The sequence below is a fragment of the Anomaloglossus baeobatrachus genome, chromosome 1 (assembly GCF_048569485.1).
Source record: "Anomaloglossus baeobatrachus isolate aAnoBae1 chromosome 1, aAnoBae1.hap1, whole genome shotgun sequence".
In the NCBI taxonomy this organism is placed as follows: Eukaryota; Metazoa; Chordata; class Amphibia; order Anura; family Aromobatidae; genus Anomaloglossus; species Anomaloglossus baeobatrachus.
Genome location: NC_134353.1, coordinates 793,158,113 through 793,174,226, shown reverse-complemented (window position 1 = coordinate 793,174,226; position 16,114 = coordinate 793,158,113). Strand labels below are relative to the sequence as shown.

Here is a 16,114-nt window from a genome sequence, read left to right as displayed (position 1 = left end):
CTCGACATGACGGTCAACAGAAATCCAAACCTGCTAGATGTGTGTGCACCCGTAGTCACTACTATCAGCTGGATTTTAAGAGAAGCCAACAGTGCACATTCTCAAGTTGCCATGAAGCATTATCCTAAATAGAAACCTGTAAGGATGGCATTTACCAATATTTCATGTTGTATGTAATAATAATAATAATATAATATACACGTGTGTGTGTGTGTGTGTGTGTGTGTATACACATGAGCTACATATATACATATGAGCTTCAAGGCGAACTCATAATAAGCATTGCATTAGTGCAGCACACGTACTGTACTTCCGTGCATTCTGAGGAAGGCATGTGATGTCTATCATCACTGTCCATAACATTTGGCAGGTTAAATCCCAATGACTGTTCTAAAAAAATTAAAATATATAATTATAATATATTAATTTTTTTATATTTTTTTTTTTTTTATAAGTCATTGGGATTTAACCTGCCAAATGTTATGGACAGTGATGATAGACATCACATGACTTCCTCAGAATGCACGGAAGTACAGTACGTCTGCTGCACTAATGCAATGCTTATTATGAGTTCACTTTGAAGCTCCCCTAAAAATAAAAGGTTTGTCCAACAGGATCAAGAAAGGCCCTCTAAATTGGGCGGGAACAATGTAAAGGGTTATTCCAATCTGATAAAGCGATGTCATCAGATTCAATGGGACTTTCCAAGGTCATACCTCCACTGATTGTAATGTGTTGTCATACCCTGTCCTAGAGGTATATTGGCACTTTGTAACATTGGAGTACCCCTCTCTATCTATCTATCTATCTATCTATCTATCTATCTATCGATCTATCCATCTATCATGTCCTGATTGACCTCTATTGTATTATTGATAATGTTACTTCTAGGGTCAGAATTGACCTTCTCTTCATTCTCTTGGGTATTGGGTCTTTGTATATCCATACATATGTACAGACAGTGATTTAGTGGTCTGCTTCATACAGCCGCTTCTTATGTATTTGTTCTCGTGCCACTTTTATGTCGTCTCCAGGATGCCTACCTAATGCAGTTTAGGTAGTATGTTGAAAGTGAACGCCAAGTAAACTGGCACAGATGGCACAAAGAAGGAGACGCTTGATAATTAAATCCTCTGTTTGCCAAAAGTGCTGTTGGACTTTTTGTGTATCTGAGCTCACAAATGCACAGAAGAAGTAACTATTGCTTTTTTGTGTTTTGTTGTCTAGCTGGAGACGACTGCCTGGCAGCTCAACCTCCAGATGGCTCAATCCACCCAAGCAAAAATTAAATCTCCCCAGGCTGTGCTAGAACTTGGAGTTAGCACCGAAGACACAAAGGTAGGCAGACGCATCTGCTGCTGAGCGCTTCCCTTCTCTCCTCAGGGCAACTCCTAACATCAGGTCTTTATCCTACCAGTGCTGGTTAACCCCTGAGCTCCTCAATCACAGAAGGGGTTAAGCAGAAGACTCCTCACTTGCTGTTTTCAATGGTTTATCCCTTGGTAAATATGTCATTATTGCATTTAGAGGCGAGATGATCAGTTTGCTTACTCTGTGCTCAAAGTGAAGTAATTAGGAAGTCTTGCCTGCAGACACGATATTGCCGCGTGTTGAATAAAGCACCCCTCTAGTCTTCTCCTGATCCCAAGTGTGGCGTAGGATTAAGATCTCTGCAAAAAATACTCGTTCTGGCTGTCATGGCTTGTTACATCTTATTTTGTTTTAATTGCTTTATTTTAATTACCTTTTTCGAGTCTTCACAAAGATGTACCAAATGGTGTTACATGAGAATCGCTGCTGTGGTGAGAAATGTATTACATTTATTTAGCGACCTGTACCTCTCGTGTGTATAAGATGACTTATATATAAAGAACTACAGCCCCGTCTTGTGTTTTAACAGTCACCAGTGTCTTGGCATCATGTGTCGGTCACGCCATATGGTGGTGTCTGCATGGCTGGCATCATGGTGACATCTGCCTGCCGAGGTTTTGCCGAGCCTCCTACACTAGCGTTTTCTCATTGCTCTCACCCCATAGTTGCTCGCCCTACAATGAAATGGAGATTTCACCCTAGAATAAGTAGCCAAACAATGATAGAAACTTTCCATTAGTGATGGGCAAACCCGAGGTTCGTTGCTTGGTGTTCATACTGAACACAGACTTTGCAAAAATAAAAAATAATCGTAGTTCAGATGCTTTACGTATGAACACCACTCGTGTGAGCATCACTGTGCTGGGGTATGCTTGGTGCTCAACCCAGTGCGAGCCGCTTTCAGTCTTTGATCGGCTCAAACTGAGGGGGTAACAACAGCGTGATCAGATGTAGTGTGCACCAAACAAAAATATTGAAAAATCGGGCCCACCCTCCTCTGGAAGTGATCTGCTTATGGCTGCATTTGGGCGGAGATCCGAACTACCCAATTAGTGACTTCCATTGGGGTTCAGGTCAAGTCTGGGTCCCACTACAAAAATACATACAGCTGCACTCTAGAATGCTAACAATGAATAAAGGAACTCTGGTATTGTATTACTGCTATAGGAATATTTGAAAAAAATAGATACTTAGCTGATGTGTTGGCCAATGTATGTGAGCCCGACAACCACGACATGGTGATATATTATATATTGGGACCCTAACTTGAAATGCTACTATCTGGGTTAAAAACCTACATGTCTGGGCAGAAAGGATCCAGCTATAAAGGAGGATGGACACAAACTGAACTTTTATCTAAAGTCTGGCTGAACCCGCCGAACCGAACTTCCACGAGTCTGCTCATCTTACTCACCATACCTTCTCTGTGACCATTGAAGTAAAATTGGAAACCAGATGTTTAGGAACCTATGTTGTCATTCATGGCATAAAACAGCGCTTGCTGCAGGTCCGAGGCCTCTACATCTTGGTGCTATATAAAGTCACACTTCTGTACTTACCAATAGTTTTCCAAATTTTTCTTCTGCTAGTATGACTGAAATCTCTGCACTTAAGAATTGTTCTGGATCAGCCAAAGGTATGAGGACACAAATTGTATAAAATAAGAAAAGAGCTATTGACTGACAGATAAAATTCCCACCACTTACGATGTGCACACCCCCAGTCTCTGTTAATTTTCTAGCGGCCACGTTCCATCTAGCCATATGACTCCACAGTCACTCCCTGACCTCAGCTGTGATATGGGCATTTATGCCACCAGACCAGTAAGCCCAGTGATTTGCTTAGTAGTCACGTACATGTAGCGGCAATTGATCCCAGTGGGGAAATATAGTATATTTATTGCGTTTCCTATATGTGTCATCACATCTAACTGCTGATGATACTGTACATTCACCTGCATACCAGTGTTCATCAAGATCTATACAGGGTGGTCCAAAAGTAGGCGGACAGTATGTGTAATAGGGTTATGAAGGGGGAGATTTATCAAACATGGTGTAAAGTGAAACTGACTCAGTTGCCCTTAGCAACCAATCATATTCCACCTTTCATTTCCAAAGTCTGTGAAGAATGAAAAGTGGAATATGATTGGTTGCTAAGGGCAACTGAGTCAGTTTCACTTTACACCATGTTTGATAAATCTCCCCCTTCATAACCCTATTACACATACTGTCCACCTACTTTTGGACCACCCTGTATGGGCAGGGTGACTTTACTGGTTAGACATGGGGGAATAGATTTTTGACTACTTCTTATTGATTATTCACTGCATTCAAAGAAATGATCTATTTGTGATGACTTTATACTGGATTCATCATCGTCTGCGAAACATCATGTGTTTGTGAATGTGGCATGTGTGATGTGATTGATCTAGTTATTGTTTTTCTTTTGTATGTGATAAACGCATTAATAAAGGCTTCGGAAGTATTAATGTGTATATAATTGGCAATGGTTAGATGGTGTTTTGAGAATGGATGGGTGTTTGTGCTTTGTACAATGTACCATCTTTCAGTATTACAGGAAGCCTGTTGCAGGCTTTTTTAGCAGAATAATACAGCATATATAAAATATGCAGAATGTAAAAGTGGCGACAGCTCCATAAGTGAGAAACTGTTTCTCCACTTTCCCGAGTAGTGTCTGGTTGTGAGGAGTGACCCAAATTCTCAATTGCTCTTTTCCATCGTTCCCTGCAGAGGGTAGTATAGGCCTAGAAATCACACAGGAGCATATGAGGTCCTGACAAGTGCTACTCCATTGCTCTATGTTCCATATGGGTTGACAATATTACTGTCTCTGGTTTTTTATCTTCCAGGCACTCAGTGGTTATACCTTTTGTGCCTTAGTGCAGGACGGAACACCTTTTAATAGGTTTCTTTTAAAATGTATTGTAAACTTGTCAGGGAAAGCTGAGATACAATCATCCCGAGTCTTTCCATGTGTATCTGCGGATTTGCTGAGTAAGGCCTTGGAGGACTCTTAGCTATTCCGACAGGGCATGTAATAAGTTTTTTTACTTCAAAACGACTGAAACCTCATCAGGATCTTGAAAGTCCCCTTGACAATTCAATTTTTAACCAAAGTAATAATGAAGACTTAATTGAATCAGTCACCAGGTTTTTGCTGTTATCTGAGAGCACCATATTGTAGAGATGGAGACCCTTAAGTATTGTACTTTACTGGACTGCATAATCTAGTTTTCACAATCTCCTGCTGATAAAACGGTGATTTTATCACTACAGGCCTAGTGAACCTGCTGCTATGTAGCTCTCCATATTGATAAGTTCTTTATATTTCACCCCTACAATCTATTCTAAACTATGCTTCCCGGCTAATCCACCTGTCCCCCTGCTACTCCCCGACCTCTCCTCTCTGCCAATCTCTTCACTGGCTTCCCATTGCCCAACGACTCCAGTTGAAAACACTAACCATGACATACAAAGCCATCCACAACCTGTCTCCTCCCTACATCTGTGACCTAGTCTCCCGGTACTTACCTACACGTAACCTCCGACCCTCACAAGATCTCCTCTACTCCCCTCTCATCTCCTCTTCCCACCATCGCATCCAAGATTTCGCCCGTGCCTCCCCCATACTCTGGAATGCTCTGCCACAACACATCAGACTCTCGCCTACCTTGCCAAGCTTCAAAAGGAACCTCAAGACCCACCTCTTCCGACAAGCCTACAACCTGCTGTAACCCTCAGTCTGATACAGCGCCGATCAATCAGCTCTACCCTAACCTACTGTATCCTCATCTATCCCTTGTAGACTGTGAGCCCTTGCGGGCAGGGACCTCTCTTCTCCTGTACCTGTCTGTGTCTTGTACTGTTTATGATTATTGTACTTGTCCCTATTATGTATACCCCTTTCACATGTAAAGCGCCATGGAATTGATGGCGCTATAATAATAAATAATAATAATAATAATGTCTGCCCCACAATTGATGGGCAGCTTTCTGTCTATGCACAGTGTACACAGAAAGCTGCCTGTGTGTGTGTGTGTGTGTGTGTGTGTGTGTGTGTGTGTGTGTGTGTGTGTGTGTGTGTGTGTGTGGTTATACAGAGCTCCGCTTTTGGAGAACTGGTACATCAGCAGCAGATTGATTTTATCAAAAGGGCAGCATGCAGCCCAGTAAGTGACACATTGTTGGAGATAGGGCCTGTGTTCCTACATCATGTTGCTTGAAGTTAAGGTGGCAATAAACCCGGTGACCTAACTAAATTTGCTTTAAATGGAGTCGAACATCAAACATTATATGCAAGATGATTCTTTTGAGGGATTCATGTCTGTTCTGTATTTTCTTAAGCGCTTGTCTGCTGATCCTCATAAGGGCAGAGCTGTGTTATGTGACTGCAGTTTAGCGATACTGCCTACAGAGACTCTGAGGTAGTCTGAGACACACCTCCTGCCTCCTTATTGGTCAAGCCTGTGGTCGGATCTTGCTATCTATTCCCATGCTTGTCTGCCTGCCTGGCCTTCCTCCTCCTGTCAACGTCATAGATGTTAGTTCCAGCATGGGTAGATAGACAGGGGCGGGAATAGATAGCTAGACCCGACCCACATATTCCCTGCCTGTTGCAACTATCAATCACATAGCAGAGCATTGCTGGAACTTTACTTGCAGATATTTCTGAAATAAAACCTCCAATCTCAGAACAAAAGCTATGCTTACATTCAGCATCCTAGCGCCAGTATAGGACTGGCTTTACTTTATACATGAAAATCCTGCTGGTCTGTCCTCATTAATAGGTGGGAGTCTGGAGAGTTGATTTAACGATTCATGCCATGGTCTTCTTTAACCAATATCTGCCTTGCCCCATATTTCTTAATTATAACCTCTTAGACATCTATATTTTTGTTAGCTTTTTAATTAAGTATATTTTCATTTCCAAATTAGACAAAATGGTGTAAAATAAGAAAAATATCACCGTATATGTTACTTTTTGCTTTTTAAATCCATTTATAGTGATTTATCTAGATCGTTATGAAACACACTTTATATTTTTTGTATATTATAATATTCAGTATTATTGTATAAATAAATATACATTTTATATATAATATGTTTTTTTTATGGTACAGATAATTTACAAAATGCTTTTAGCTTTCAGAAGCAAGTAAAATTTATATTTTAAAGGGATAGAATCCTGAATGAAAGGGGGGGTTCACTACTCCGCATTAGCGGCCACATTGCTGTAAACTTCATAGGGAAGGATTTTGTGAAATACCTTGTGTAGTACATGCTGCCTCTGAGTGGCGCTATTGCGGTCTGCTCATCCCCATGAAGTGATCCCTGGGCTCCGTGACTTCTGAGATCTAGTAATGTCACGTCAGCTTCCAGTTGACCTGATAAAACTGAGGCGGGCCCCAGTCTTCCTGAGTGACTAGGCTGTGTGGAAGTTGATGTGACGTCACCGGATCTCAGAGGTCACGGAGCCTTGGAGGGGTCACTTGATGACGATGAGTGGATCGCAATAGCGCCCTTCAGAGGCAGAATGTACTACACAAGGTATTTCACAAAAGCCTTCCCTATGAGTTTTACAGTGATATGGCCACTAATGCTGAGTAGTGAACCCCCCTTTAATAATTATGTACAGCAACTTAGGTTCAGACATCCATTTTCCCTGTACGAGTGCTTTGTGTTTTTTTTCCCCGGGAGGCACTCCTAACTATGTTAGTCTTTGGGGTAGTTCACATGTCCAATTTTCATTTTTTGACCGTCGGATCAAGTTGTCCACACAAAAGGACAAATTCTTGTCTGCTATTGATCTGAGTGTTGACTTAAACTCGCCAAATCTTTGGGTCTGTAAAAGACTTGGACACTTGGATGCTGTCCATTTACCGATCACTTTGATTAGCTTGAGACACCTCATCGGTTATTTTTTACATTTGAGAAAAACTAATGAAACCCAAGCCAATCTCTGATAACACACCGCTTGAAAACACTGATGAACCTGGACCTTTTTTGCGCGTGTGTATGAGCCCTTAGGAATATCATAGTGTGAGGTGTGAAAGAAGATACCTTATCACAGTGTAAAATGTATTTTAGTTTTCCAGTCTGGTTTGTGTGAAAACGTAGAAAATAACATTTTGGTATCTTTTAAATTTGATTATACGCTCATGTAATTCGGTTACGTCTGTCGAAATTCCTACCCAGTTTGAGAGAACTGAAATTACAATGAGTTCACTCTGAGCAAACCCACCGGACATGGAGTAATTCCTGGTACTTGGCGCCTTCACCCTTGTATTCCCATTCCACATTAAGAAATCGGCATGTGTGGGTTTTTTTTTTTCTTTTTTTTCGCTAAATGCCGGCGCATTGTTTTTCATATGAGTACAACATTTCACAAGTGCCTGGCTGTGGTACAGGTGTAGTAATTCACGGAAGTCACTTGGGATGCCAAGAAAGCTCTTCATTATCTGTACATGCGGCTCTTTGCATACTGTAACAATATGGAATCTCTTGGCAGTAGCCGGCTGAGCAGACTGCATTGAATCATCCTTCATACGTTGCTTTACATATTTTCCACTTTTCTTTTAAACACATACTTTAATAATTTCCCAACTACAGCAGGGTACGTATTTTACTGTGAGAATAATTTGCTGACATTACTCTTGTGACTTTTTCAGGCTGTATACTTTTTTTTTTTTCTTCCATGTTCACTGGTAGTGTACTGGATACAAGATGCACATTTATTTACACAAATGACCATAAGGAACCTAGAATACAAGTCAATGTAAAACAATTAGTGATCAGCGAGCATGGTCTGCACTGCTCGTTACTGTATTGAGCATTGGGGTGCTTGGGAACTGGCGGAGCTCAGCCAAGTATCGCTGGTGCTCTGATATTTCTTCCATGAAATAATTGTCCAATCCTGTTGGTAGCCATAGTTTAGGACGACTTTAGGTTAAAGTGTAAGAGCCTTAAATCCTAGGGAGAATGCCTGCTGTGAAAACGACCAACCTCATAGTCTTATGCCGGCGTCACACGGTACGATATATCGGGCGATATGTCGTTGGGGTCACGTCGTTAGTGACGCATATCCTGCATCGTTAGATATATCGTACCGTGTGACACCTAGGAACGACTGTGAACGAGCAAAAATACTCACCTTATCGTTGCTCGTTGACACGTCGTTCATTTTCAAAAAGTTGGTCCTCCTTCTGTGCTCCGGTTGTTCATTGTTCCCGTGCCAGCACACGTCGCTCCGTGTGACACCACGGGAACGACGAACACAGCTTACCTGCGTCCCGCCGGCAATGCAGAAGGAAGGAGGTGGGTGGGATGTTACGTCCTGATCATCTCCGCCCCTTCGCTTCTATTGGCCGGCCGCTGTGTGACGTCGCTTTGACGCCGAACGTCCCTCCCCCTTCAGGAAGAGGATGTTTGCCGCCCACAGTGAGGTCGTCCGGGAGGTAAGTATGTGTGACGGGGGTTCACGACTTTGTGCGCCACGGGCAACTAATTGCCCATGACGCACAAACGACAGGGGCGGGTACGATTGCTCGTGCGATCGCACGATAGATCGTCCCGTGTGACGCCGGCATAACTTTGATTCATTCTCACCTTGATGACTCTATCCTAAATGCAGCAGCCAGTCTCCTATTTCTGTCCAACCACTACACAGATGCCTCCACCCTGTGCCAGTCACTACATTGGTTACCCATCTGCTTTAGCATTCAGTTGAAACGTCTCCGTCTCCCGTACAGAGTTCTGCCCAGTGCTGGACCTCCCTGTATCCCCTTCATTTAAAGATGACAAAAAACAGCAAAGAAATTGGCAACTGTTTTTCTTTTCTCCCCTTCATCACCTGTGTCTACCATTCTACCGGTGCTCTGTATTCTGTTAGTTTTTCAAGATTACCATCACCATAATCCGGACCTCCCCCTGTCTTGTCTCCAAGACTTTCTTCTGCTGCACAAATTGTTTTGGAATATGCTAACCAGGACAATCAGACCTCTGACAGCTGAGACATGCTGCCCAATTCACAGGCAGCATGTATCATACACTGGCTGTGTAATTTTAAACATGTAGCTTTTCAGAGAAAAGCATTCCCCAGAGACCAAGCAGCACAGGAGACTAACCGGACAGGTAGGTCCCCAGGGGCTTCTCACCACCCTCTCCTTTGAGTGACAGCTCTCTCCCTCTGTGCGTATATAGGGAGAGACGTGTCACTCCAAGGGAGCTGGTGGAGAGAAGTTGCCGGTGAGCTGCCTGTCTGACTAGTCTCCAGTCCGGTTCAGTTCCCTGTGACTTTTGAAGAATGTTTTTCTATGAAATGCTGTGGCGTTTGAGAATCAATCACACATGGCTGAAATCATAGTCAGTGCCTGGTACATGCTGCCCATGGATCAGCTCTCGGGTTCACTTTAATTTCTGTCTTAAAATACATCTTTCTCTACTGGGATCAACATCCATATAATGACTCCTGCCCTGTTCTCCCTATTACCCCCACACTCCTTGCACCCTATTGCCCATTATGTCTGTGTGTGCATAGATATGGACCGGTGACTGCTCACGCAGCTTTATGTGTACTGCCCTATTTAATATAGGAGCTGTCTGGGCCTTCCTGCTTATTGCTGCTTACTGAGAAATTACCGTTCTCTCTATATTTCTATAGTGAGAATATGATCATTAAAGTAAACAAGAGATGGAGCCATTACAGTTTGGGAGGAGAAAGGGCATCGCTATTGTTATTTCCCACTATTCCACAGCACCGCGAACACAACTTCTAACAACATCTCATCGTTCTGTTTTTCGCACATCATCCACACATAATCACATGGTGATTAATTTTAGAATCCAAACAGATTTTGTTTTCCTAGCTTTTTCCTGCACCAATGCTAACTGCTCCATGTAGATTACAATACAATGAAATTCTATAATAAACAGCAAAACAAGCCAAAATCCGGGTTGCCAGCATATCAGAAAAACAACGCTGTCCCCGTGATTGACAATTTGGCTCGTGCTCACTAACAGATGCGTTCTGTGGAGATGAGCTGATCTATAAATCTGTCATTAAGTAACCAGCAGTATTTTGGAACATCTTCAGCCCATTGTACAACCTGATGGTTAATTGCAGGTCTAGTTCTGGGGGATGACGTCCTCCTGAGTGCGCTGACGACCTTGTACCGGCTGTTTCATGCTTCAGTGTGCAGAAGTGTCCCTCCGGCAATGTGAGCGGAGCAGATGAAGGACTGTGTATGAGGACTGCTTTCTCTCTCCTTCTGGGGATATTATTATTCCTATTTTTGGATAACATTTTTATGGATTCTGTGGTTAATGTAAATGTAACTTTTTTTTTGCCTATAATCTACTTTCCTAATTCATTGGCACACCGTGACACATATACAAAGCCTATCCGCATTCATTTGGGAGGGTAAAAAAGATCTCTAGGTCAAAGTGAACTAAAATCATCAAGGAAGGGTCGTTTTTGTTTTTTTTTTTAAATGGGGAAAGTCATAATTTTCCAGTGTAAATGAGGCTTTACTATTCGAGGTCAGGCACTTTTTCATCATATGCCATATACAGGGAGGCTCTATACTCTATGCTTGTCCATGGACTTCATTTAAGCCTCCTTGCGGCTCCTTGATATGAAGTGTAAAGACCAGATAATGGCAGTCTTCTGACTCTTGTGTACCCACCTGGCTGCCCCCCTTTGTGTGCCCACCTTTGTGTATTTGTTGAAACTGTTCACCCCCTGCACAAATACGGATAGTTGAAGTCTTCAGTTTCCTGCCCAGAAGTGTATGGGGGACAGCCTATGCACACGATAGGCGATACGTTTTTGATTGTGACAGAACTACCTGCGGGGACCCCCATTAGTCACAAGAACAGGGGTTACCGAGTCCCCATGTGAATAGAGGGCAGATCCGGAATATATGCTTCTGCTGCTGATCCATGCTTTCTCTCATTTACTGACTGAGATAGCAGAGTGCAGTGCTGCTGCTTTTATTTTTTTATTTTTAGATTTTATTTTATTTTTAATTGGTTGTCTAGTGTTTGATAGCCTTATGAGTCAAATGGTTACAATAGATCTGTATGTGCTAAAAGGGCTGCTACAAGCGAGCTATTTGTAGGAGGAAACTGTACAGGAAAAAGGGTAGAGGAGATGAAAAGCATGGCTTTTCGAGCAAGCGGTGTTCTTCAGGAGTGGTAGCTGGGGGCTGACTATGTCACTACCTGGAAATAAGTTTTAACCCACAATTTAGAGTAAAGCAAAAATAAATCAATGACATTTCTCCCATTGCCTTATTTTCTCTCATGATGGGAACCTTCCCGTGACACGGAGAACTCCTGAAGGTGGTTTCCGGAGAAGTCGCAAGGTGGTCTCCTCTGGGGATCTGCCTTCAGACCTTGTGTGCAGCACTCGCCTATGAAGGATGCTTTGCTTTGACAGCTATTAACCAGGGAATTTCAATGGCAGGGCTAGAAAGCTTTGGGCATGTTGAATCCACATGTCAAGTGTTGGCTTGCTTCCTGTCGAGCATATTTGAAAAGGGAGCTGTGCCATGTATTCTCTTCTGTCTGATAATCAGCTAGGACGCTGAAATGTGCGCTGCTCCCTCATTAGTGGCTAATATTATTTTGTTGTTGGTAATTTAGAGATTTAATCTGGGTGGATTATAGGTTTTGTGTCTGGAATCTAAAGAGCTGTCACTCATATAAACAAGAGCAGGCAGATCCTGTGGAATATGGCACCTTCTACGCCTCCACCACTAGGAGGCACTGTTGTTCTATCGTTGAATGACTGCGCTACTGACACCCAAAATTTATTGTCTTGAAAGCGGCATTCAGAATCAATTGTGAAGCCGGTAGCTGTGGGAAATGCGAAGTGTTTACATTTCTAATCTGTGCCTAACAATGGTCTTCTGTTGCACTTCTAGCAAATGAATTCCTATTCATCAAACCAGGGCAGAGCACAACAGCAAGCGATTTAACCAGTGCAGCTCTAGAGAGATCATCCGAGCATCACAGCTTAATTCTCCCCAGGACTCTCCAGCAAGAACGAATCCCAAACTTATTTTGTTTTCCTTGCTCTCCACTCTCATGCTGTCAGTTAAACGCTCTCCGTGTATCGCTCCCCCAATGCCGCCGACGCCTCTCTTTAGATTCCGAGACCTTTCTCTTCCTTTGCTCTGATTATCGCTTTTAGTTCCCTGGAGGCGCCGCGGCATTCTCTTTTGAGACAGACGGTAAACAAGAGTCATCTTGACAAAGCTACTTTGCATAGGTGAAAGGGTTAATTTGGCTCTTTCAGGAGTTTTCCTGAGAACAATGTCGGTGTTGTGCATAAATCACTTCTACAACCCTTTTTCAGGCCTGTTTTGTAAGGATTACAGGACACCTATCAATAATGGAGCGGGCAGCTGAATTTGTCTACCTTGTGAAGAGAAAAGACCAACTCTGATTGAAATTACAGCTACAAAGAGGCACAAAAGCGAAAAAGCATTTGTTGAGGACACTTTCATGTCACTCCATAACTATGAAAGTCACCTTTTCATAAAAATGTGTGTGAAAATGCACGACCGCTACTTTTATTTGAATGTCACCATGATAATCCTTTTTTTTTTTTTTGTCCCTGAAAGCCATTTTTTCTTTGAATTAAATATTTGTTTTACGATCAGGGGTGATAAAAGAATACCCTGTGTGATATGTCTTGCCTTCTATTGAATTAGATCCTTTACTATATATGAGAGCTGGTTTTTTTTTCAATTTTTTTTTTCCAATAGTGTTGGCCGAAACACCAGATCCAACCAACTTCCATGACAATGCTCTTTTCTGAGGCTGCAAAGGCAAAGCAGCCTCTGGAGAACACATTGGAGAGCGCACTGGTCGGTCAGCGGTGCCATGATGATGCTGATGGTCCAAACTGTCAGTCAGTCAGAAGTGCCCACCATGAAGCCCAAGATCAGGGCATCTTCACGCTCCTGAAGAGATCATACACCCTACACAATTTTCAGATATTGCAGCGGTCTTAAAAACATACACGTTGCGGCAACACACTGCGATTAATGAGTACATGAACTCCAGTAATGTTGTAAATATTGGAAATGTAGGGTGCTTAGCATTTTTTGTTATACTGAAGGTGTGGAAGCCCTATTTCTTTGTTGTAGTACATATTGAGGGGTAGCTCAGTGCCCCTTTCCAGCCATCTTTCCCACACAAGGTTTTACTTGCAAGCTATGTCGGGTTCACTTTTCCCCTTGCATGCAGATGGAGAGGTAGGACATTTAGTGGTTAGGGTCCATCCATATTTAGGTTCATGTTGATGTGGTTGGATGGCTTTCATTAATCGCACTGTGTATGTATATTGTCTGTATATTGGTCATATAGCGTATTTCTGCACCTGCACATTAGAAGGTGTGCAGGCCCTATTTTTATGACTGCTTGATAAACCTCTAAAGAGGTCCTATTCATCTTTTGAAGAATGTGTCAGCAGTTGGACACCTCATGATTACCCGATGAAGGTTAGGTTAACATCTGTTTTAAATTGTGAGCTTTCTTTCCGTGAGTGCCTGGAGCAGAACAGTGACTATAGTGCAGTGACGGACCTGACCGTTAATTCTCGAATCAGAAAAAAACAAGCAAGTATAACAAGCAGACGAGCTACATTGTGATTCTGGAGAACTGCGACTAGACCTCTCCAGAACAGCAGGTCTTGTAGGGTGTGTTTTGTATTTTGTGATTAGCACCTACCAACAATGGTCTAGCGAAGGACAACTAAGGAATTGAAGTGGCAGATCATTGAGGCCCAAAGCAAATTGATGCATATTGGAATAAAAGGATAGTCCATCTGGTCCACAGAAGAGGTACCACAGCAGAAAGTGCTGAAAAGCTAATTTTGGCATTGATAAAAAGGTGTCAGAACACACCCTACAGTGTAACTTGCTGTATGTGGAGCTACTTGGCTACTGAGCAATAAGAGTGCCCATGCTGACCACTGTTCACTGCCAAAAGTACCCACAATGGACACGTGAGCATAAGAACTGAACCATTAAATAGTGGAAGAAGGTGGTTTAATCTAAAGAGATATGTATGTATGTATGTATGTATGTATGTATATATAAAGGTGGCTAACCATCAGAGTCTGTTGGGATGCTTGGGTCCTGGCATTCATGTGGAAGTTACTTTATTACCATGTTGGTGCAGATACAACGGGATACTTTTAAAAGGCCCATACAATCCTTGCTTTGATGAGCCAGTTGTTTTGGTAGCACTTGACGGACCATAACACTATTGGGCAGGTGATGTTATGGATATTGGGTGTATATGTATTTGCCCACATCCTCCGTTTTGAGCCATATGCTTTAGCAAAGCAGACAGAGCCACAGTGATTTGTAGGCTCTTCCAGGGAAAGACTATGCTTTTATTCTTCTCTCAATATTCTCCTACATTACATGTCATCTTACCAACTCTAGGTGTGGGTATTGATATCACAACAGTGATATTGTTTCAGCATGCAGGTGTCCTGTAATGAAAGATTCTTGTGGAGCAAATGATTTTGTTGTGTTGTCTATGTACATTTTATTTTACTTTATCTGTCATTTCTTTGTTTGTTTTTTTTTGGGGGGGATGGAATATACAGTACAGGCCAAAAGTTTGGACACACCTTCTCATCTCTAGAACAACTGTTAAGAGGAGACTTTGTGCAGCAGGCCTTCATGGTAAAATAGCTGCTAGGAAACCACTGCTATGGACAGGCAACAAGCAGAAGAGACTTGTTTGGGCTAAAGAACACAAGGAATGGACATTAGGCCAGTGGAAATCTGTGCTTTGGTCTGATGAGTCCAAATTTGAGATCTTTGGATCCAACCACTGTGTCTTTGTAGAAAAGGTGAACGGGTGAACTCTACATGCCTGGTTCCCACCGTGAAGCATGGAGGAAGAGGTGTGATGGTGTGGGGGTGCTTTGCTGCTGACACTGTTGGGGATTTATTCAAAATTGAAGGCATACTGAACCAGCATGGCTACCACAGCATTTTGCAGCGGCGTGCTATTCCATCCGATTTAGTTGGACCATCATTTATTTTTCAACAGGACAATGACCCCAAACACACCTCCAGGCTGTGTAAGGGCTATTTGACTAAGAAGGAGAGTGATGGGGTGCTACGCCAGATGACCTGGTCTCCACAGTCACCAGACCTGAACCCAATCGAGATGGTTTGGGGTGAGCTGGACCGCAGAGTGAAGGCAAAAGGGCCAACAAGTGCTAAGCATCTCTGGGAACTCCTTCAAGACTGTTGGAAAACCATTTCTGGCTACTACCTCTTGAAACTCATCCAGAGAATGCCAAGAGTGTGCAAAGTAGTAATGAAAGCAAAAGGTGGCTACTTTGAAGAACCTAGAATATAAGACATATTTTCAGTTGTTTCACACTTTTTTAAGTATTTTTCATACATATATATGTATGTATGTGTGTGTGTGTATGTATGTATATATATATATATATATATATATATATATATATATATAATGCCTTGCGAAAGTATTCGGCCCCCTTGAATTTTTCAACCTTTTCCCACATTTCAGGCTTCAAACATAAAGATTAAGTATAATAAAGCAGAAAGTATTTTAATGTTATGGTGAAGAATCAACAAGTGGGATATAATTATGAAGTTGAACGCAATTTATTGCTTATTTTAAACTTTTGTAAAAAAAAAAAAATAAACTGAAAATTGGGG

General features: G+C 42.3%; 1 protein-coding gene across 2 annotated transcripts in view; it reads left to right on the top strand.

Annotated features, from left to right (window-relative positions):
• COMMD10 (COMM domain containing 10) overlaps nucleotides 1-16,114 on the top strand; it is a 430,106-nt gene that overhangs the window by 53,661 nt on the left and 360,331 nt on the right. For both annotated transcript variants that reach the window (XM_075324990.1, XM_075324991.1), the window contains exon 5: nucleotides 1,228-1,338. In XM_075324990.1, the coding sequence (XP_075181105.1) occupies nucleotides 1,228-1,338 (111 nt within the window). The remainder of the gene's footprint in view (nucleotides 1-1,227; nucleotides 1,339-16,114) is intronic.